Source organism: Oncorhynchus masou, chromosome 11 (assembly GCF_036934945.1).
Source record: "Oncorhynchus masou masou isolate Uvic2021 chromosome 11, UVic_Omas_1.1, whole genome shotgun sequence".
Taxonomy (NCBI): domain Eukaryota; kingdom Metazoa; phylum Chordata; class Actinopteri; order Salmoniformes; family Salmonidae; genus Oncorhynchus; species Oncorhynchus masou.
Genome location: NC_088222.1, coordinates 39,276,712 through 39,300,991, shown reverse-complemented (window position 1 = coordinate 39,300,991; position 24,280 = coordinate 39,276,712). Strand labels below are relative to the sequence as shown.

The 24,280-nt window shown below is 42.2% G+C and overlaps 1 protein-coding gene across 1 annotated transcript; it reads left to right on the top strand.

The window, feature by feature from the left end:
- Window positions 1-2,041: 2,041 nt before the first annotated feature.
- On the top strand, window positions 2,042-22,828 carry LOC135548670 (branched-chain alpha-ketoacid dehydrogenase kinase-like). The gene is made up of 11 exons (XM_064978501.1): window positions 2,042-2,453; window positions 5,910-5,978; window positions 6,371-6,481; window positions 7,461-7,508; window positions 11,148-11,267; window positions 11,503-11,601; window positions 13,639-13,712; window positions 15,797-15,925; window positions 16,599-16,688; window positions 20,665-20,820; window positions 21,269-22,828. Exons 1-11 carry the CDS (start codon window positions 2,211-2,213, stop codon window positions 21,411-21,413), a joined length of 1,284 nt encoding a protein of 427 aa, XP_064834573.1. The 5' UTR covers window positions 2,042-2,210; the 3' UTR covers window positions 21,414-22,828.
- The last annotated feature ends 1,452 nt before the right edge of the window (window positions 22,829-24,280 follow it).

Below are 24,280 nucleotides of genomic sequence, written 5' to 3'. Positions count from 1 at the left end.
TTACTTACTTTATATCCCGTCGACTACTGACCATTCATCTATACTGTGTGTGTCCCATCAACGCAGCTTTGGAAATAAATGAACTATCCATTAATTTCTCCTTCCTGTGTTGCCTCACTGACTTGAGGGACGGGACCAGGAAGGTCACACATATACTGAGAAGCATGTGATGCCTAAAGATTGTGGATGTATTTGTTTTTATATCATTTTACTAATTTTGACTATTCAGTTATATATATATATACAGTGCCTTGCGAAAGTATTCGGCCCCCTTGAACTTTGTGACCTTTTGCCACATTTCAGGCTTCAAACATAAAGATATAAAACTGTATTTTTTTGCACGCCCAATTTTTCAGTTTTCGATTTGTTAAAAAAGTTTGAAATATCCAATAAATGTCGTTCCACTTCATGATTGTGTCCCACTTGTTGTTGATTCTTCACAAAAAAATACAGTTTTATATCTTTATGTTTGAAGCCTGAAATGTGGCAAAAGGTCGCAAAGTTCAAGGGGGCCGAATACTTTCACAAAGGAACTATATATTGTGATGGAGTGAGAGGGTGGGTGTGTGAAGGCTGGTATATTCCTGACGTTGGCTACTTCTGCTGGCCCCAAGATAGGCCCTTACCCTTCCAGGCCACCCTAATTACACACATCTGGATATAATTAGCTTGGAGGTTGGGTGGTGGCTGTTGTAACCTGGTTTTGGCCAGGATCAGCAAGAGCTGACATTCAGAGCCCGCCAACGCTGTTAGGGATATCGAACCCAACTGGACAGGAACCTACCGGACGTTACTTGGCCGTAGATCTGACCCCAGGAAGGACAAGCCTGTTGATGGAAATGAGTTGTTCATTAGGAACATCATTTGTTGTGGAAGCCCAATTCTGATATTTTGCCCTAGTAACTCATTTCTAGTTAGACATAGTCCCATACTTTTGTAATTTATATCAAGTAGGCTGCGTTCACACGTCCAATCTTTTTCTTAACTGATTGGTCAAGCGACTAATTTATAAAAAATATCCGAATTCGGCTGCCTGTCTAAACGCAGCCGTAGTGTATATCTGAGGGGATTCGATTAATCTGGTCCGGGATGTCTTTGTGCAGAGTGAAAGTTGATCGCATTCGTTTTGGAACCGGGCTTGCCTCCCAGGCATGTGCCAGGTGCCTCGTTCAAAGCCCACAGCGAAATTGGCTCAAAACAAGAGACGGAATTAAGCACGAGGAATAATGAGTAGGATTGTGTTTTCAAAATACGCCTTTTCTGCCTTTCCAGGGAAAACTAGTTTGAAAATTCAAACATATTTTATGGAAAATAGATGTTTCTAGATGATGCATCATGCTGCCTTGTTGACATGAGCGAGCGGGACAGATTAAACTGTTCTATTTGTAGGCCGTCATTGTAAATAAGAATTTGTTCTTAACTGACTTGCCTAGTTAAATAAAGGTTACATTTTTTCAAGCCCTCTCACGTCACGGGCGATGAACCGGAGCCCCCTGCTGTTCCTCATAATCTAATTCCCCATATTCTAGGGGAAATGTAAACCAGTTTATAGGAGCATGAGCAATTTCTTAAACGACAGATCAACATGTGGCACCTTGTGGGGAAATGTCTCGAAATATGATAGAGATAGACAATGACAAAACCCTACACTTAAAAAAAATAAACCTCATTCAACTTACCTCATCATGATATACTGTTTTTATTTTAAGATAGACTGTTTTATTTGCAAACAAATTAGATGGAAAATCAAGAAGTATTTTGCACAATAATTTATTGCATGTCACATGCCTCCTCAAAACCCACTTGGTGAGAAGGTCAGAGGTCCCTCCTCTCTGATTTTCACATTCAATGGATTTGGGGAGGCTATACGAGAGGATGCGAGATATCAAGGAAGTGCAATTGAGAACCTCCCACTCTTCTTGGTACTACCATTATTCTGTGCACGCACACAAACCGTACAGACAATAGGATGTGGGCGTGGCAATACACCATTCCCCGCCTCTCCTCTCTGCGATTGGTTAAACCGACGCGTCTTCTGAAAAACACTGTTGCAGACTGGTCAATCTCTTTATAAAGTGACCTTTCCGTACTCTTCATGAGTTTGACTGTATCAGATACGTGCCTTTTTGCACGATCACAAGGGTCGTCCATCAAATAATTTGAACAACCTCAGAACAGGATTGTCCTGTTCGTGTAAATATATATCCAAAATGCGTCGTAGAGTGACAGGTACTGCTTTCGAGATGCTGGGCTGTGGTTCTGCTATCACGAGCCCGAGGTTGAGCAAGCTTTTGCTTGCCCCCATCACGAAAACAATCACCCCCATCTCCACAGACAGCAAATTATTTCGTTCTACATCTTCAATACAGGGACATACAGAACTGGCACGAGAGAGGTCAAAAACCGTCACATCGTTTTACAACCAGTCTGCAATCGATGCCTCGGCAGAAAAGGTAAGGAAATTCTGTTCCTCTGACTTGCCCTTTTGACCAGTAAGCCTCAGCACTGTCCTTAGCAGCTAGCTGGGTATTACTGTAGTGAGCTATCTAACGTTAGCGGGTTAGAACGGATAGTTAATTAGCTAATGTAGCTGATATCTTCGGTAAAAATGTTTGTACACATTGGTGCGTTGCCTTGGGCCCCAAGAAGTAAGCAACTGTAAACACCATGTGAAAGATTATGACCATGTGAAAAATGATGAACAAAGTACCAGGTTTGCGTGCTCGATAATATTTAGCTAGTTTCAGATTATTGGGAGTGACGTGAACAACACGGGTATGTAATCGACACACAATCCAAGGTCCTTAAACTGACCTGGCAAACATTTGTCAAACCCTGGTAAAATTGGTTCGAGATTCGACAGATATTTGGACCTTCAAACTTCCATAGCTCGCGAACGATTTGAGCTACATACAGTGATTTTAGAAAGTATTCTCACCCCTTGACTTTCTCCACATTTTGTTACAGCCTAAAATGTAAACGATTTAAAATGATCACTGGCCAACACACAATACCCCATTATGTCAAAGTGGATTTTGTTTTTATACATTTGTACAAATTCAAAATGAAAATCTGAACTGTTTTGAGTCAATAAGTATTCAACCCCTTTGTTATGGTAAGCATAAATTCAGGAGTAAACATTTGCTTCACAAGTTGCACAAGTTGCATTCAAAATTAATGTTCAACACACAGGCTAACTCCCCTCTGTACCCCACACATACAATTAACTGTCAGGTCCCTCTGCCCAGTTGTGAATTCCAAACAGATTCAACCACCAAGACGAGGGAGATTGTCCAAGGCCTTGGAAAGAAGGGAACCTATTGGTAGATGGGTCAAATAAAATTGCAGACATTGTATATCCCTTTTGAGCCTGGGAAAGTTATTAATAACACTTTGGATGGTGTATCAATACACCCAGTCACTACAAAGATGCAGGCGTCCTTTACCCAGTTGCCGGAGAGGAAGGAAACCACCCAGGGATTTCACCATGAGGACAATGGTGACTTTTAAAACAATTAGAGTTTTTAATGGGGCGGCAGCATAGCCTAGTGGTTGGAGCACAGCATTGAGATTGCCTGCAACAAGCTCAGTCCGGTGATGCTGTGACACACCGCCCAGACCATGACGGACCCTCCAAATCGATCCCGCTCCAGAGTATAGGCCTCGGTGTAACGCTCATTCCTTCGACGATAAACACAAATCTAACCATCACCCCTGGTGAGACAAAACTGTTACTCTTTAGTGAAGAGCACTTTTTGCCAGTCCTGTCTGGTTGCAGCTGATGTCTGGTTGAGGATCTGCCTTACAACAGGCCTACAAGCCCTTAATTTCCTACCGTCTGTAGGCTGTTAGTGTCTTAACGACTGCTCCACGTGTGCTTGTTCATTAGTTGTTTATGGTTCATTGAACAAGCATGGGAAACAGTGTTTAAACCATTTACAATGAAGATCTGTGATGTTGTTTGAATTTTTACAATTATCTTTGAAAGACAAGGCCCTGAAAAGGGACATTTCCTTTTTTGCTGAGTTTACATGTCTAATGATCTGCATGTAATTGTGGCAGTAAGGTGAAAACACTGCATGAAATCTTCTTTACTCTTCAGTAAACAGACCCACACGGACTCCCTCCCACACTCTCTCGGTCTCGCTCGCTCTCATAAACACACACCACTCTCTCTCCCACAAACACATACACACTGCTTCCAACTTAAAAAAATTTAGGCACCAAACAAAATGTATTGAGCACCAGAGTGATTTTTCATATACACTGAACAAAAATAAACTCAACATGCAGCAATTTCAAAGATTTTAGTTAGTTCACATAAGGACATCAGTCAATTGAAATAAATGAATTAGGCCCTGATCTATGGATTTCACATGATTGGGAATACAGATATGCATTGGTTGTTTACTGATACCTTTTTATAAAGACGAAAAGGTTGGGCTGTGGATTATATAATTAAGTAGTATCTGGTGTGACCACATTTGCCTCATGCAATGTGACACAGCTCGTTGGCATAGAGTTGATCAGACTGTTGATTGTGGCCTGTGGAATGTTGTCCTGCTCCTCTTCACTTGCTGTGTGAAGTTACTGGGTATTGTCAGGAACTGGAACACTGTCGTACACGTCGATCCAGAACAGCCTCCTAAACATGCACATTGAGTGACATGTCTGCTGAGTATGCAGGCCATGGAAGAACTGGGACATTTTCAGCTTCTGGTAATTGTGTACATATCCTTATAACATGGGGCCGTGCATTATCATGATGAAACGTGAGTTGAGGATGGCAGATGAATGACACGGCAATGGGCCTCAGGATCTCGTCACGGTATCTTTGTGCTTTGAAATTACTATTGATAAAATGCAGTTGTTGGTTGTTCATTGCTTATGCCTGCCCATATCATAACACCACAGCCACCATGGGGCACTCTGTTCACAACGTTGTGTGGTATTGTGTGGAGGTCACTGACACATTCTCAATTGAATCCATTTTATATTCAGGCTCTAATGCAACAAAATGTGGAAATAGTCTAGGGGTGTGAATACTTTCAGAAGGCACTATATGCTAACAAGTGGAAGCGAATATAAACAAATTGCAAGGACAGACATGTCACACCCTAGCCCATAAAGTTGTACAAAAGTTATCTCAAGAGGTTTGCTGCACACAAAACATACTAGACAGCTGGGATTTTGTTCCAGGAGGGGATTGATTCAAGTTAAGCAAACAGAGAATTTCAATTTAACTTGATCACCTCTTGCACTGCACAACAGTGGATTGTCAGGTTGTGGAAGCTTCTGTTTACTCTGTGGGTATTTTATAATTAAAAACAAAAACATACCATGTGACTGGCTCAATCCGCTGCTTTGGGGAAAGGTTTCATAATGAAAAAATAATGCAACAGGCGGGATGAATACCTTGATCAGCTTTATCTATTAAAGGGATACTTGGGGATTTTGGCAATCGCCCTTCATCTACTTCCCCAGAGTCCGATGAACTTGTGCTTACCACTTTCAGTTTCTGCGTGCAGTTTGAAGGAAGTTGCTAACTAGCGCAATTGCTAGTGCAATGACAGTCTATGGGTATCTGCTAGCATGCATAGTAGATATCCATAGATTTTCAGTCATAACGCTAGTTAGCATTGGCTCAAGAAACTACCCCTAACTTCCTTAACTGGTATCCACGAGTTCATCTGACTCTGGGGAAGTAGATAAAGGGCCTCATTGCCGAAGTTCAACTATCAGTTTTACCTAGTGCACAAGTTGACTGCAGGTATTTATTGAGTTCTTGTGTCCGTAATCCGTATCATGAATTCACACTACATTGTTGTTTGCTTATGTCCATTGTATCTAATATTGGAGGAAATCCACTAAACCAGACCTACAACTGTTTTTCTCCTCGCTCTCCCCAGGCCTTGGTCCGACTGACACCAACCACCCTGCTCTATGCTGGGAAGTCTCCGGATGGAAACCACATCCTGGTAACTGACCACTCCTCTGTCCAGTCTTTGGACAATATTGTTGGTTACTTATCATAATAGGCCTTAGACACGCTTTGTCTGCGGGATTGATGACTGCCTTGAAGTTGACTTGATAAGTGATGCATCTTATCTATATTTGAGTGTTCCTTAAACAAATATTGGACCAATATTTCACTTTATTTTTCTCCCATATGCTGATTTAGGAATGTCATCTTGAGTGTTTACGTGTAGCACTCTCACTGGAAATATAATTTTACTATACTTCAGTATGCGACTCTAAATAACCTCGGTCATAACTTTTTTGTTTGGTTTGCCTAGTCATTGATCACTTTGCCTTGCTCTGTATTGTCTGCGGTGTGCATGTCTCACCTGTCCACCATGTCTGTTTGTAGAGTAGTGCCAAGTACCTGCACAAGGAGTTGCCTGTGCGCATCGCCCACCGTATCAAGGGCTTCCGCAGCCTGCCCTTCATCATTGGCTGCAACCCCACCATCCTGCAAGTGGTGAGTCCCTCCTTTGTCAACATGTCTGATTTACCTTTCTGGTGGTGTAACGGCCCCTTTGCAACTTGCGGGACAAGCCTCTCATTCCAATCATTGTGCTCGTCTGGGAGAGGAGGTCATGTGCTCAACAGGTGTCTGAAACATAATTGAGTCATTGTCACTGTCTATCAAAATAGACTAACCTTGAACAGCCGTTCACTGAGAATGGACTTGTTACACAGCACTCTGCTAGTGTTTATTAGCTTAGCTGCGTCACGTAGCTTCCTAAATTCATGAGAAGGGCTTCTTTACACTGTAACAAACAAAGCCACATCACTCTATGCCTACAGAACTATAATCAATGTGATTAAGTAATGTCTATCAGCATACCCAATTTCTGCCTGAGTGTGGAAAGTTCTTCTCCTGTAGAGTTGAAAAGATACGCCGTCTGTGACATTGGAGGTTTTCCTTAGTTCTTTAGCTGTAATGTGCAGTACTATGAAACCTTCTCTACTCCTCCCTTTGGCTCCTCTCCTCCCTTCCAATGGCCTATTTACTTCATCTGATTGTCTTGACACTGTATGAACTTTTAACTAGGTTTCTCACACAGCAGAGGCACTTCATTTTCACACACAAAAACAATTGGTGCCTGCAATGCATGATCAGTATTACAAGGCCTGTAGGCCTCGTGCTTTCTCTGAATATTCTCCTACCAATAACGCATAACCAGTGATGCACAAATTACTGTACATTGTTTTGTTTTTTTTAAGATGGGGAAATATTACTCATTCACTCAAACAACTATTCAGGATTTGAGTCATATTGGAAGACCTAGGCTATAATCTCATAAACATCCTCTGTTTTTGGAATGTAGGCCAGGACACATGTACGCCCATGGGATGTGTTGTGGCCCACTTGTGGAGGCAGAGGAGGTTCCTCTTAACTAAGTGTGCTCAGAGGGAATTCTAATCAACACCCACTCTCTCTTTCCCTCCTGCAGCATGAGCTCTACATTCGAGCCTACCATGTGTTGAGTGATTTCCCAGTGGTGAGTAGTCAAGCGGCCACACTGAGGAGTAGGTTGGGTTGACCCTCAGGTCTTCCATATTCAGACCGGCCTGACACCTCCAGGCTGACTAATGTATTTGTTTGTGGAGTGGGCACCGGGTGCTCTGATATAGATATATATGTGTGTGTATAACGGCTTCAATTTTTTTTTTTTTTTTTACCTTTATTTTACTAGGCAAGTCAGTTAAGAACAAATTCTTATTTTCAATGACAGCCTAGGAACAGTGGGTTAACTGCCTGTTCAGGGGCAGAACGACAGATTTGTACCTTGTCAGCTCGGGGATTCGACCTTGCAACCTTTCGATTACTAGTCCAACGCTCTAACCACTAGGCTACCCTGCCGCCCCAAATGAAATCCCAAGTTCAAGAACATTAGGAAAGACAAAGATTTCACCTACTGTATTTGTTTGATTGGAAGTGTCATTGTTTGGATGAAAAGTATAGTATTTTGAAAGGATATTTTTGCAAGAATTGTAACAAATCCAGTTGAGATGATACAGCCAGTTTTATAAACGGTAAACAGAGGATAGCTATTGCATGCATGCATGCATGCATGCATGCATACAGTGCCTTCGGGAAGTATTCAGACACCTTGACTTTTTCCAACTCTGTGGTAAATTCAATTGAATGGACATGATTTGGGAAGGCACACACCTGTCTATATAAGGTCCCACCGTTGACAGTGCATGTCAGAGCAAAAACCAAGCCATGATGTCAAAGGAATTGTCCGTAGAGCTCCGAGACAGCATTCTGTCGAGGCACAGATCTGGAGAAGGGTGCCAGAACACTTCAGCATTTAAGGTCCCCAAGAACAGTTGTCTCTATTCTTAAATGGAAGAAGTTTGGAACCGACAAGACTCTTCCTAGAGCTGGCCTCCTGGCCAAACTGAGCAGAGCCTTGGTAAGGGAGGTGACCAAGAACCTGATGGTCACTCTGAAAGAGCTTCAGAGTTCCTGTGTGGAGATGGGAGAACCTTCCAGAAGGACTACCATCTCTGCAGGACTCCACCAATTAGGCCTTTATGGTAGTGGCCAGACGGAAGCCACTTCTCGGTAAAAGTCACATGACGGCGTGCTTGGATTTGCTAAAAGGCACATATAAACTCTCATAGCCTGAGAAACAAGATTTTCTGGTCTGGTGTAACCAAGATTGAACTCTGGCCTGAATGCTAAGCATCATGTCTGGAGGAAACATGGCACCATCCCTACGGTGAAGCATGGTGGTGGCAGCATGCTGTGGGGATGTTTTTCAGCAGCAGGGACTGGGAGACTAGTCAGGCTCGAGGCAAAAATGAACGGAGCAAAGTACAGAGATCCTTGATGAAAACCTGCTCCAGAGCACTCAGGACCTCAGATTGGGGCTGCGGTTCACCTTCCAACAGGACAGCGACCCTAAGCACAGAGCCAACACGACACAGGAGTGGCTTCGGGACAAGTCTCAATGTCCTTGAGTTGCCCAGCCAGAGCCCAGTCTTGAACCCAATCGAACAGCTCTGGAGAGACCTGAAAATAGCTGCTGGAATGCTCCCCAACCAATCTAACAGAGCTTGACAGAATCTGCAGAGAGGAATGGGAGAAACTCTCCAAATACTGGTGTGCCAAGCTTGTAGCGTCATACCCAAGAAGACTCTGCCATAATCAGTGCCAAAGGTGCTTCAACAAAGTACTGCGTACAGGGTCTGAGTTCTTATGTAAATGTGATAATTCCGTTTATGTAATACATTTGCAAAAATTTCTGAAACTGTTTTTGCTTCTCATTATGGGGTATTGTGTGTAGATTGAGAAACAAAACCATTTCATAAATTTTAGAATAAGGCTGTAACGTAGTAAATTGTGGAACAATGCGTTAATTACACTTTGGATGGTGTATCGATACACTTAGTCTCCATAAAGAGACAGGTGTCCTTCCTAACTCAGTTGCCGGAGAGGAAAGAAATCACACAGTATTTTCACCTTGAAACAGTTGAAGTTAAATGGCTGTGATGGGCTAAAACTGAGGATGGATCCACAGCATTGTAACTACTCCACAATACTAACCTAAATGAAAGAGTGAAAAGAAGGAAGCCTATACAGAATGAATGTTTCCTAAATGTTCATCTTGTTTGCAATAAGGCACTAAAGTAAAACTGCAAAAAATGTGGCAACGAAGTGAACTTTGTCCTGAATACAACACATCAGTGAGTACCACTCCACAGTGCCCTCCACTAATATTGGCACCCTTGGTAAATATGAGAAAAAACGGGTTCTGAAAAAAGTCTTACCGTAAAACATTTCTCACATGTGTGCCACAATTATTGCCACCCCTTCATTCATTACCTTGTTTCCAAAAAGCTCTATTTTGGTCTCATCTTACCATAGTACCTGGTCCCATTGAAAGTGCCAGTAACGTTTGGCAAACTGTAGGTGCTTGAGTTTGTTGTTTGATGACGGCGAAGTTTTATTTTTATGGCAACCCTCCAAAACAACTTGTGGTTATGTAGGTGGCGTTTAACTGTAGTTTGAGACTTTGACACCTAAACCCAACTAATGTCTACAATTCTCCAGCTGTAATCCTTGGAGATTTTTGGGGCACTTGAACCATGCTCACTGTGTGTGGGGTCAATGTAGACACACTTCCTCTTCAGGCCGATTTGTTAACCTCTCCAGTTGCTTTAAACTTCTTAATTATTGCCCTGATAGGGGAAATGGGCATTTCAACCGTTGAGCTATTTTCTTAGAGCCATTTCCTGATCTGTGCAGCTCCACAACCTTTTGTTGCACATCATTACTGTATTATCGTGTCTTTCCAATTAGTAATGGATGACTATGAGAACTTGGCCCGTTACCTCATAAGTCATGGCTTACCACTTACGTGTTCCTAATCACTCAGCTAAACTTAAAATGGGAATATACTTCAGTAAGAATTTCTTGGCGTGCCAATAATTGTGACACCCATGTTTGAGGAATAATTATTCACTTTTTTTCCATTCACTTTACTAAATTACAGGTTTGCTTTTTGGGAATATTTTAAAAGACCAAGAGAATAAACACTGGGAGACAAATTCGCCTTTCAGCAGGACCATAACCTAAAAGACGAGGCCAAATGTGTATATATACTGAAGTGGCTTACAAAGATGACATTGAATGTTTGAGTGGCCTAGTTACAGTTTTGACTTAAATCGGCTTAAATCTATGGCAAGACTTAAATGTCTAGCAATGATCAACAACCAACTAGTCAGAGCCCGAGAATTTTTCTAAAGCATAATGGGCGAATGTTGCACAATCCAGGTGTGGAAAGCTTTTAGACTTACCAAGAAAGTCTCACAGCTGTCATCGCTGTGATAACATGTATTGGCTCAGGGTTGTGAATAGTTAGGTAAATTATATTGTTCTGTTTTCATTTTCAATACATAAAAAAAAAATCACTCATTATTTGATGTGTGTCGAGGGGTGAATACTTTCTGAGGGCTGTGTGTGTGGATAAACAGTTGATTTCAAGCCACTTCTGCAAGTATATTTTATTCTAGTGGAGAAATTGACCAATTCACCTGACTGGAATAAGAATGGAATTCATCCCAGCTCTGTATTTGAACAATGGTCGAATTCAAATGGATTTCACTCTGCATCATCTGTTTGTCAGATCAAGGACCAGGAGATGGACGCTCGATACAGTAAGCTGGTGCAGCAGCTCCTGGATGACCACAAGGATGTGGTCACTCTGCTGGCTGAAGGCTTCAGGGAGTGTAGGCGGCACATCCAGGTAATGGCCATAAGCATATAAATTCAACTAATTCAAGTCATTGACTTTCCACTTTGACAGCTGTTTTATCATCTTGTTGCTGCCAGTTGTATGGAATACAACTTGAGGTTGTAGATCTTTATTTAAATTGGTTATAAGTTGGTTGTTGGAACTCTTTGTTTTGTAATGTTACCGTAGGATTTACAGAATGGTGTAATGTATTCCTGGCCTTGAGTGTTTTGTTTTTATGTTCCAGGATGAGACCCTGGTCCGTAACTTTCTGGACACCACCCTCACCTCCCGTCTGGGCATCCGGATGTTAGCCACACACCACCTTGCCCTGCATGAAGAAAATGTATGCCTCCTATCCACCTTCTAGTCATCAATTGCTAACAGACTGAGAAAAGGAACACGCATGGGGTTATTACAGGGCAGTATTATAAGTTGAAGAGGCGACGCATACTTGGATAACTAATTTATTTTCATACTAAATGAGCCCACCAGTACATGAACCCAACATTTCAGCCTTGCAAACACTTATAGTTTGGATTATAAGATTTACAATAAACATCTGATTCATTTATTTGTGCAGTAGTATCTCCAAATATATCTATAGATACTCTACCATACACTAAAATGTGAACATTAGTCCACCAGTGCAGTGAAATAGTGTCACTCCCGATTGACAGATTCTAGATTATGCACCACTCATGTGAGCTAAAAGAAAAAAACACGTTAGATGGACAAAGCCATTATTCTTGGTGCAGTCTGCTGGCCCCATGAATTTTACTAGAGCCAGTTTTGTATCCTTATATTATTAACCCCTGATGTGCTTTATGCAACCAGAGAACAGGGCCCGGTTCCTCAATCATTGAAGGCTAAGTTCATTGTTAGAACCTTCGTAGGAGGATTGTTAAATCTGAGCTGCTTCCCAAAACCATCGTTATTAAAGTTCACTTGAGAATGCTCGTAATCAACGCCTGCCTCAGGCCACTCGTAGAACAGCTAAGTGCTTCATTAGATGCCCCCCCCCCCCCCTCGTCTTTGACCACCGATAACTTCAGAACAAAGTTGACTACGAATAAAGTTGCCAATCTCTTTGCAATTGATACAGACAAGCCATGTATAAAAATATGCTTTAAATGAATACAGAGATGACTGCAATATAAATACGCTATTGGCTTATGTTAATCATATTGAAATGCATTTCATGTTCAATCTAGTTCTATTTTGCTACTTGTAGGCTACCATCTAATTTGTGTCAATATATTGCATGATGTGTAATCTAACGGGCGCAATGATGTGCCAAGTCTGGGATTTAGGGCATTATTGTTATTGGGTAAGAATTAGAATAAGCTGCCTCAATATTTGCAGCTGTAGGTGGTAATACAGCACTAGGACAGGGATCAACTAGATTCAGCCACAGGCAGATTTTTTAAAAATGGTGTGGTCGAGGGGGCTAAAAGTCATTTGTGGACTGCAAATTGACCGCAAGAAGCCCAAACGGATATAACGTTTGACTAAAACATAATTTCAAATTGTGTGGGAATACTTTGGATCAGATTTCCTAAATGCATTTGCCGATTTTATATTCTGGTGTTTTTAGTTATGTCCAATGGTGCAGCGGTCTAAGGCACTGCATCTCAGTGCCTAGGTGCCACTACAGACCCTGGTTTGATTCCAGGCTGTATCACAACTGGCCGTGATTGGGAGAACCATAGGGCGGCGCACAATTGGCCCAGTGTCATCCGGGGTAGGCCGTCCATTGTGAATAGGAATTTGTACTTAGCCAACTTGCCTAGTTTATAAAATGATCGCCCGAAATAATGTTAAGGTACGATTTGAATGGAGAAAGCTGATCCAAGAGCAGCACATCCTTTTGATTCTGTCAGTATCGACACGTGCGCCAACGACACACTTAACACCATGCAGAGAGAACGGTCGTTTTGGGAAATGTATGTTACATCTTCTGCCGTTGTAGGGAAGATGCATCTTTAAACCATTCGTAAGCCTAAGTTCCAGTGTGAGTGGGCCTCAGAATAATTTCATCTGACTCAGTTATAGGATCTATGTAATATTTCGGTGGTCAGGATGATGAAGCATGTTTGCCAGGTCTAGAGACTGTTAGTTAGCCGCTAGTACCTGATACCTCGCCGAGCGTTATGGTTTTGTTGCCCAACAACACTTAGACCTAACTCACTATTTTATCAAATCCTTTGACTGCTGGTTTCTTTCTGAAACATTTTGAGATGACTAGCCCCATTTAGCCCATGTAGTAAATTCTGACGAAGATTACATTGACTCTTAAGAAATTGGGCAAACTATCCTATGTTTAGCGTGTCAATAATAAAGCTTTTGCTTCTCCTCTTATATCTTTCATCCCTCTATGCAGCCAGATTTTGTGGGCATCATCTGCAGGCGACTCTCCCCCAAAAAGATCATTGAGAAATGGGTTGATTTTGCAAGGTAAGTGGTGGATCCGTTACCTTATATATCGTTGGTTTAGAATCTCACTACTTCTGTATTAGACCACAGGTCACGCTCTGCCTTCTATTTGCCCCTACTTTTCTGTGATAAGGTGATATAGCTCATGTACAGACTTGTCACAGGGCCTGCCATTGTGAACTTTATATGGGCCTTTGTTCCAACTTATCCAATTGTTAATGGATAACAATGTAAAAATTCAAAACTATTCAGACTTTCAAATTGTAGGTAACCTCAATAAGATTTAGTACAGACCAGGCCTGACACACAATGTAGAAATAGTAGCCTACTTTGACGACAATTCTGTGAATGAAACAAGTATTTGGATAGAATATTTAAAAAAAAAAACATCTGTTCAGAGACAAGACTTGTAGTACAAATTCATGTTTCACACTCACTTTAGTGTTTGCATTTAGCCTACAACATGTCATGGAACTTCTGGAAGCACGGCCCCATCCTGCAAGTGGCACAACACGTAGCGCACCCGAAGGAGGTTTCTACACATCTCCCACACACCCTCTCTTGTGCCCTTCAAACTTAACCTGCTTTCAAATGAGTTTACAACTCGGTCCGCACACCCAGGTGCCACACTCTTGGATCCCCTCTTCCTGCCACTGTAGCCATATCACAAAGTGACTGTTTGCAAACTGCATTCTGAAGGCCTTCATGGACCTGCGGTTTCTAGGAGGGGTCCTTTGTGTGGGGGACACTGCAATGTACACATTTAGGATGGCAATGTTGAACATCCCCCCAAAACACATACTTCCACCATTTTCTGCCTGTGCATCCAACATTGTAATTGCTCTAATGTTCAATCCCACCCATTTTCTTGTTGTAATCCATTACAAGCTCTGTAACCGAAGGTCCTGACCTCTTAAAAACACCTCCAAAGCCACTGTCACTTTAGGCCCAAGCTGTGTGCTACAAGGGTGAATGGTGGGACTTAGGGCAGGCACACGCCATTGAAACGTAGGCTCCCCTCTCGAGTATGCTCTCCCTCTGCTTCGTCCACTCCTTCCACTATTTTCTTCCTCTTCTCTCCTCGCTTCATCTCTATCCCTCCAATCCTCTAACTCCTATTCCTCTCTGCCTTTTGCTGCTGGGCCCTGACACATCACTTCTTTTTCACTGACCGAGTAACAACAAATATAGGATACCATTGTAGTCAGGAACATAATGTCTCTTTCATCCTTCCTCTCTTTTTCTCAACACGTACTATATTCCTAATAAATTGTGATAGTTACGCCTCCAATTCCTTTCTCGCTTTCTTTCTCTTCCTAAAACAAAAATCTCAACTCTTGCCTGACACACTAACTACAGAGTTCGCTGAACAAAAATATAAAAGCAACACGTGTTGATCCCATGTTTCATGAGCTGAAATAAGAGCCCGGAAATGTTCCATATGCACAAAAAGCTTCTCTCAAACTTTGTGCACAATTTTGTTTACACCCGTTAGTAAGCATTTTTCCTTTGCCAAGATAATCCTGACAGGTGTGGCATATCAAGAAGCTGATTGAACAGCATGACCATTACACAGGTGCACCTTGTTCTGGGGACAACAAGGTCACTAAAATGTGCAGTTTTGTCACAATGTTTTGATGGAGCGTCCAATTAACATGCTGACTGCTGGAATGTCCACCAGAGCTGTTGCCAGAGAATTGAATGTTAATTTCTCTACCATAAGTCACCTCCAATAGGCTACCTGGCTTACTCCACTGGCTCTGTATCAAGGTATTAAGTTCATAGTCATAACCACAGTTTTGTGTGGCACAATGCAACCTACACAAGATATAGCATATCCACTCACACAGACAAGCACAAGCCTCTGTGCATTTGTTGTCCCAGTTCAGCCCTTCTAGGGATGTGCAGCTTTCTTGCTCTCTCAGCCCTCACTTAACCTCTTTCCAGCTGATTGAGTTGTTTTATTTAATCCATTTTAGAATAAAGCTGTAATGTGGAAAAAGTGAAGTGGTCTGAATAAATGCACTGTATCAGTACAGTACTGCACTGTATCAGTACACAATTGTAAGTGTGTGTGTGTGCATCCTCCCTCATGTCTTCTGCAGGCGTCTGTGTGAGCACCAGTACGGTAACTCCCCACGGGTGCGTATCAACGGCCATGTGGCGGCCCGCTTCCCCTTCATCCCCCTGCCCCTAGACTACATCCTGCCTGAGCTGCTGAAGAATGCCATGAGGTACCAGAACACTTCACTAATCCTTTTAACTAACTTTCTGACAACTCGCACACCCCTGAAACATCATACCTTTTCCCTTTGACTACTTATCTAACAGGAAATCAGACTCCATGGTAGCCATTGTAAGAGTATACATAACTGAATCTCTAGCTAGACAACCTCTTTTCTTCAAAGTATTTAGCTGTGTACTACTGCTCTTCGTGGTGAAATGTTGCCCTGGCACTTATGAGAGGATTGCTAAGGTGTGTGTGTGTTCAATAAGATAATCAGCCTTTCAGTCCAATGTATCTGTTCTGTTGTTGGAGCTCCGTCTCAGATGTCACAATTAGCAGACAGACCATTCACTGACTCATGTTCCTCCTTCCTACACGGCAGTGTATTTAGGGTGTGTCATCTACCAGTGAGTCAAACTCATTCCATGAAAGGCTGAGTGTGTGTTTTCGCTCCACCCTTGCACTTGATTGATGAAATAAGGTCACTCATTGGTAAGGAACTCCCCTCACATGATTGTCTAGGTCTTAATTGAAAGGACAAACCTGCAGACACTCGCTCCTACGTGGAATGAGTTTGACACCCCTGCTCTAAACAATCCTGCGTCGGGTTACGTTGAAGGACTCCACAGGCTAATGTCCTCACTGCCTGCCCTTGATCTCTTCTCAACCTGTTCCCACAGGGCCACCATGGAAAGCCATCTCGACACGCCTTACAACTTGCCTGATGTCATAGTCACCATTGCTAACAACGACGTGGACTTTGTCATCAGGTGAGTGGGTTACCTTCGGCACCTTGATTATCTTTACCTCAATCTACTCAAGACTTCTTTAACAAGGTTAAAGAATTACGCAGTTGCTAGCTAATTTGTTCTGGGATATAAACGTGGAGTTATTTTACTTGAAATGCACAAGGTCCCCTACTCTGACAACTAATCCACACCTAAAACGGTCAACCGACGCGTTTCTAGTCATCTCTCGTCCCAGGCTTTTTCTTCTTTGGACTTTATGGCGATTGGCATCTAACTTTCATAGGTGTATTACCATGACTAACCGACCGACCTCAGTTAATATTTCAATCACCCATGTGGGTAATACCAAGGAGGAGATGGCACGTGGGTATCTGCTTCTATAAACCAATGAAGAGATGGGAGAGGCAGGACTTGCACCGTGTTCAGCATCACAAATAGAACTGACTCCTATTTTAGCGCTTGGCAACGCAGACGCTCGTTGGAACACACGTGTGGGTGCAATGATTGAATAACATGTATGTGTACATTTATTTTGCAGTGAACGCAACACGTTCAACATGTTAGGAGTCCCTGACTCTGGGTTTAGCTGTTTGAATGGGAAACCTGACGCCTCAGGGTGAGTTCCCTTTAAGCTGCAGGCTTATCATGCCCAGTGTGGTTGCCATGGAAACAGCAGTTCAGGACCACAAGGAACGCACCGTCAGCAGACTTGCTCACGTGCAGTATTTAAGAATAGTAAATCAATGTTGACACTGAACGAATGTACTGATACTAAATTGTTTTACCAGCACAGATTGCAGAACAGGTCGGTGTATTAAGTGCTTTTGTACTCCAGTCATTCCCAAATGCATTTACATAGTGCATTTGTAAAGTATTCAGACCCCTTGACTTTTTCCACATTCGTTTACATTACAGCTGACACACAATACCCCATAATGACAAAGCAAAAACAGTTTTTTAGAAATGTTTTCCAATGTATACAAAATAAGAAATTTAAACATCAAATTTACATAAGTGTTCAGACCATTTACTCAGTACTTTGTTGAAGCACCTTTGGCAGTGACTACAGCCTCAGGTCTTCTTGGATATGACGCTACAAGTTTGGCACACCTGTATTTGGGGAGTTTCTACCATTCTTCTCTGCAGATCCTCTAAAGCTCTGTCAGGTTGGATGGGGAGCGTCCGCTGCACAGCTGTTTTCAAGTCTCTCTAGAGATGTTCGATTGGGTTAAAGTCCGGGCTCTGGCTGGACCACTCCATACAGAGACTTGTCCAAAACCACTCCTGCATTGTATTGGCTGTGTGCTTAGGGCCATTGTCCTATTGGACGTTGAACCTTCGCCTCAGTTGAGTTTCAGTGCGCTCTGGAGCAGGTTTTCATCAAGGATCGCTCTGTACTTTGCTCCGTTCATCTTTCCCTCGATCCTTACTTGTCTTCCAGTCCCTGCCACTGAAAAACATCCCCACAGCATGATGCTGCCACCACCATGCTTCACTGTAGGGATGGTGCCAGCTTTCCTCCAGACATGCATCTTGGCATTCAGGCCAAAGGTTTCAATCTTGGTTTCATCAGACCAGAGAATTTTGTTTCTCAGTGTCAGTCCTTTAGCCCCAGACCATTATTTCTCCTCCACCAAACTTTACAGTTGGCACTATGCATTGGGGCATGTAGCGTTCTCCTGGCATCCGCCAAATCCAGATTCGTCCATGAAACTGCCAGATGGTGGCATTGCCTTAAATAAAGGTAAATTAAAAAAATGTTGAAGTGTGATTCATCCCTCTAGAAAACATGTTTCCACTGCTCCAGAATCAAATGGCGGGGAGCTTTACACCACTCCAGCCACTGCTTGGTATTGCAAATGGTGATCTTAGGCTTGTGTGTGGCTACTCAGCAATGGAAACCAATTTCATGAAGCCAATGAACAGTCCCTTTGTGCTGACATTGCTTCGAGGTAGTTTGGAACTCGGTAGTGAGTGTTGCAACCCGAAGACAGACGATAGTTACACGTTGCACGCTTCAGCACTCAGTGGTCTCGTTCTGTGGGCTTGTTTGGCCTACCACTTTGCGGCTAAGCCGTTGTTGCGCCTAGACGTTTCCACTTAACAATAACAGCAATTTGACGAACTGACTTGTTGTAAAGGTGGCATCCTATGACGGTGCCACATTGAAAGTCAATGAGCTCTGCAGTAAGGCTATTCTTCTGCCAATGTTTGGTTATGGCGATTGCATGGCTGTGTGCTCAATTTGATACACCTGTCAGCAGCGGTTGTGGCTGAAATAGCCATATCCACTAATTTGAAGGGGTGTCCACACACACACACATGAAAAAACAGATGAAGTCGAAGTTTACATGCACCTTAGCCACAAACCTTTAAACTCAGTTTTTCATCATTCCTGACATTTAATCCTAGTAAAAATGCCAGGTCTTAGGTCAGTTAGGATCACCACTTTATTTTAATGTAAAATGTCAGAATAATAGTGAAGGGAATGATTGATTTCAGCTTTTTCTTTTAATCGCATTCCCAGTGGGTCAGAAGTTTACATGCACTCAATGAATATTTGGTGGCATTGCCTTAAACAATTTAAACTTGGGTCAAGTGTTTTGGGTAGCCTTTCATAAGCTTCACACAATAAGTTGGGTGAATTTTGGCCCATTCCTCCTGACAGAGCTGGTGTAACTGTCTGGTTTGTCGGCCTCCTTGCTCGAACATGCTTTATCAGTTCTGCCCACAAATTTTCTATAGGATTGAGGTCAGGGCTTTGTGATTCCCACTGCAATACCTTGACTTTGTTGTCCTTAAGCCATTTTGCCACATCTTTGGAAGTATGCTTGGGGTCATTGTCCATTTGGAAGACCCATTTGCGACCAAGCTTTAACTTCGTGACTGTCTTGATGTTGCTTCAATATATGCACATAATTTTCTTTCCTCATGAAGCCATCTATTTTGTGAAGTGCACCAGTCCCTCCTGCAGCAAAGCACCCCCACAACATGATGCTGCCACCCCCATCCTTCACGTTTGGGATGATGTTCTTCAGCTCTCTTCTGCTTTTTTTTTTTTTTTGCAAGCCTCTCCCTTTTTCCTCCAAACATAACAATGGTCATTATGGCCAAACAGTTCTATTTTTGTTTCCTCAGACCAGAGAACAGTTCTCCAAAAGTACGTAGTAAGTATCTTTGTCCCCATTTGCAGTTGTTGAGGTTCGGGATCAGTTATTCTGGGCTCTGGCACACGGATCAGAGTGCTCTGGAATCGGAGCAGATAGCCAGAGTGATTTTTACGAACGTACCCTTAAACGGAAGCTACGAAACCGAAACAACTGGGATAAATTGATTTTGTCTAACTTGTTTGCAGGCAAAGTATACAAGGTGATATTGAATGTGTCACTGTCAACTTGATTACAATTTTTCTTTTTTATCCTGCACCTATTGTAAACTTTATTCATAGGCTTGGTTGTAGCAACCTCGTGATGGGAATAGGGAAAATTTTGAGTCATGTAGTAGCCAAAACATATCACTGTTACATTGAACTGGGTGAATGGAATATGAATGACAGTCATCCAGTGTGCTGTAATAGAAAATAAGGCCATGCTCATAAAAAGTCTTAAACGTCATTGACCGCCACTGGTGGCCATATAGGGGAATAAGAAACCAAAGGATGGTACCGGCATTTGACAAAGTAGTCTTGATGTGGGCTAGCGTTAGGTTTAAGTGACTTGAGTTTGCCAAGCACAGGGATGAAAATAATTGGAATCGCCAGAAATGTAATCTTACAGAATATACTGTAAACGTCTGCCTTCTCTTTCTTTGGTTTCAGTTGTCTTAATTCAAACAAATGTTCAGTTTTGTACTGTGGCAGGTATTTTTAATACCAGCCCCCGTCCTGGCAGGAGACCTTTTGGTAGGCTGTCATTGTAAATAAGAATTTGTTAACATGAATACTATACCTTTTTTAATTTCTCTGGTGTAACCCTTGGGTATCCTCCATGTTCGTCAGGATCTCAGACCGTGGTGGCGGCATCCCCCACAGCATCCTGGACAAGGTGACGGACTACCATTACAGCACAGCTGAAGAGAGCTACCAAGACCCTCGCATGAACAACCTTTTCAACACCTTGACCAACAGTGGGCCTCAGTCCGGCCCAATGCACGGGTGAGTTAGACGGGCCTTATACTTTCTACTACATCGGTTCTTAATCTCATAATGCTGGGTTGAATTGACTGCCAGTGTGCCATGGTGATGCCACTTAAAGTAGAAAAATATCACACGCTTCCATTTCACTGAGTCACATGGGTTTACTTTATCCTATGAATTATTGAGACTTGAAGGGTGATGGATATGGAAGTTAAAAAGGTTGTCTTAACTGTTCTTTTCCATTAAGTGGTCATGTAGATGAAACCTACGAAATACTTAATTTGTGCAAAAATCTTAACTGTGAGCATAATGTTTACCTCTGCATTTAGCAGCCCCAAATTATTTATACACATTTTCTTTCTCTGGAAGGTGGTCCTCGCATGTTGCAATGCAAAATCTATCAATTTGTTAATGAGTGCCAGTTTACAAACCATATTATTAACGAATGAGAAACTGTGCCCGTCAGGTTTGGCTTTGGGCTCCCCACCTCTCGGGCATACGCTGAGTACCTGGGCGGTTCCCTATCCATCCAGTCCATGCAGGGCATCGGCACCGACATCTACCTGCGCCTGCGTCACATCGACGGCAAGGGAGAAAGCTTCCGCGTCTGAGACCACTTGCAGGGAGCACAGATATAGTTCCACCAAGGGGCTCAACCATTTCAGTGTAAGCCAGGGCTAGGCTGATATAGTTGACCAGTTGTCTCCTCAAAAACTGGCCTCTTAAAGTGTCCTATTTTTTTCCTCAACTTTAAATGGCTGCCCAGTTGGCGCTTTCACCTCCTTTTTGTTTTGCGTTTCCCTCTGTCACCGCTCTTCAGCGTTGAGGGTTTTTGAACTCTTGAGCGTACAGGTCATAAGCAGAGCGTGTTTAGTGTTGTTAGTTTGGTAGAAAGGAAACAAATCTGCCTTAAAGTTAATTTGGTCTGCCTTTACGTTACTTGTTGCATAGCTTTTGCAAATATAAAAAGACTAAAGAACAGAAGGGAGAGGTCTCTTTACACACTCCAGTAGCAACTACCTGAGCTTGGATGACGCTGCCCTTAAATGACTTCTCTTGAATGGCCTGTGGAGGACACCTCGGAGGACATTGCCAAAACACCAGTCAAAACACACTGCCAAAACAATGCTTGCGATTAAATTTGAATAAAACGAGCAGAAGGAACTGAGTGAACTCTTGGCTCAGCGCCATTTTGTCAAGCTCTTAAGCAAGGCCACGAGCAGAGATGTTCAGTTGCCTTACTGTGTGCGATGCTGGTCCTTACAAAAACATGCTAATGTAACTTGTTCAATTTCATCTTTGTAATGCAATTTCACACATACCACGTTAGTAAATCTAATAAAACATTTGCATAATACATTTGGGGGGGGGGGGGTTGGAAATGCTCATTACTTGCTGTGTCATTATAATATCTGAACTATAGTTTGTTTTTTGCTTTCAATACACTGGAAGAAGTATTGTTTATTCAAGTTTTCAAAATGTCTATTTGAGGTTGCTAATTTCCTTTTGTTTTGACGTAGGCTTGGCGTCGAAAGCATTTTTTACTGAACACATTCCGAGGAAGGTCAAGTTTTCATACTTTTGAAACTGTATTTTCAGTATGGCGGACGTTTAAGGTGCATGATGAATTATCAGAATATAGAACTGTAGGTATGTGGGTCTGGCTTGCTGGGAATTTGCATGCAAATCCTTCAGTGTATTCAAATCAGTGAGGAGCATTTGCAAGGTTTCACCTCAATGAATATACCTCTGGTTATTAATAATGTTCCCTGTGATTTAAACATTTTGGGATGGGGCTAGGTAGAGAAGAATTAGTATCTTTCTAGCATGAGAATTCCTGTCGGCTAGACTGCAGTGACTTCATGAAGTATGTGCCCTGTCTAAATCTTCCCCCTGCTGGCAAGTGATGAAGCCTGACACAAAAAACAGCATAATAGTTTGAGTTATGACTTGTATACAGAACAAAAATATGAATGCAACATGTGAAGTGTTGATTTCATGAGCTGAAATAAAATATTCCAAAGATTTTCCAAAAGCTTCTTTCAAATGTTGTCGACAGATTTGTTTACATTCCTGTTGGTGAGCATTTCTCCTTTCCCAAAATAATCCATCCAGTGTGGCATATTGAAAAGCATGATCATAACACAGGTGTGCCTTGTGCTATGCACAATAAAAGGCCACTCTAAAATGTGTAGTTTTGTCACAACACAATGCCACATATGTCTCAAATTTTGAGGGAGTGTGCAATTGGCAAGCTGACTGCAGCAATGTCCACCAGAGCTGGTGCCAGAGAATTGAATGTTACTTTCGCTACCATAAAATGCCTCCAATGTCATTGTAGATTATTTGGCAGTACATCCAACTGGCCTCATAACCACAGACCATGTGTTACCACACCAGTCAAGGACCTCCATCTGCCTCTTCACCTGCAGGATCGTCTGAGACCAGCCACACGGACAGCTGATGAAACTGGAGTATTTCTGTCTGTAATTAAAGGCCTTTTGTGGTGAAAAAACATTCTGATTCTATTTCAATTGACTGACTTTTGAACTGTAATTTTGTAAAAGCATTGAAATAGTTTTTTTTCAGTATAACAATTACATTTTATTGTGAGTTTATTTTTGGTATTATGACATACCTAAAACTCAAGTTGTCTACCCCCATCTAGTTTTAAGTTTTATGAAAACATGGTTTTATTGTCATGAAAATATTTGTTTAATTTCCTTCTCCTTTAACACATGTCCAAAAGGAGTGGTGGTGGTGTCTTTAGCACTGGCATGGATTACTCTTGGGCATGAAACATTTTAATGGGTGGAATTGAATGTTACTTAATTTTTTATAATGCATACATGTGTGTGAGAAAGAGATGATTGGATTGAAAGTGTGACTGACAGGTTGAGTTATTTTTTTACAGTGTCATTTAGGTTGCGAAGGCAGCCAAATTCTGTTATTTTCCAGTAATTGTTCTTTTGTGACCAATCAGACCAACTATGAAAAAAATCGCATTGGTCCAAAGACTAATTAGGAGAAAGAAATATCAGATTTGGGTTGACTAGGAGGATGTTTCCCAACCCTGGTCCTCAAGTACCTCCAACAGTAGACATTTTTATTGTAACCCTGGACAAGCACACCTGATTAAACTAAACTAATCATCAAGCCCTCAATGAGTTGAATGGGGTGTGTTTGTCCAGGGTTACAATAAAAAAGTATACTGTTGGAGGTACTCAATGACCAGGGTTAGGAAACACGGGCCTCGTCAGCCTCCTGTCAGAGAACTATTTGAATATAATCAAATTGGCGACTGCTTCCAAACTGAAGGACAGAGAACCAGAGCCAAGCCACACACTGAAGGTTGAGGCACATATCAGAAACTTTAATCCAGAGCAATTTACATATGTATTTGTCATTCATACATAGGTGTAGAAAGGACATATGTAAATGTGGATTATTATTGTCGATTGTGTGAGATCGCAATTTA

Coding starts and splice junctions, on each gene's coding strand:
- LOC135548670 (XM_064978501.1), top strand. CDS start 2,211: ATGCGTCGTAGAGTGACAGGTACTGCTTTCGAGATGCTGGGCTGTGGT. Junction 5,979..6,370: donor CGGATGGAAACCACATCCTG/GTAACTGACCAC, acceptor GTCTGTTTGTAG/AGTAGTGCCAAGTACCTGCA. Junction 20,821..21,268: donor CAGTCCGGCCCAATGCACGG/GTGAGTTAGACG, acceptor TGTGCCCGTCAG/GTTTGGCTTTGGGCTCCCCA.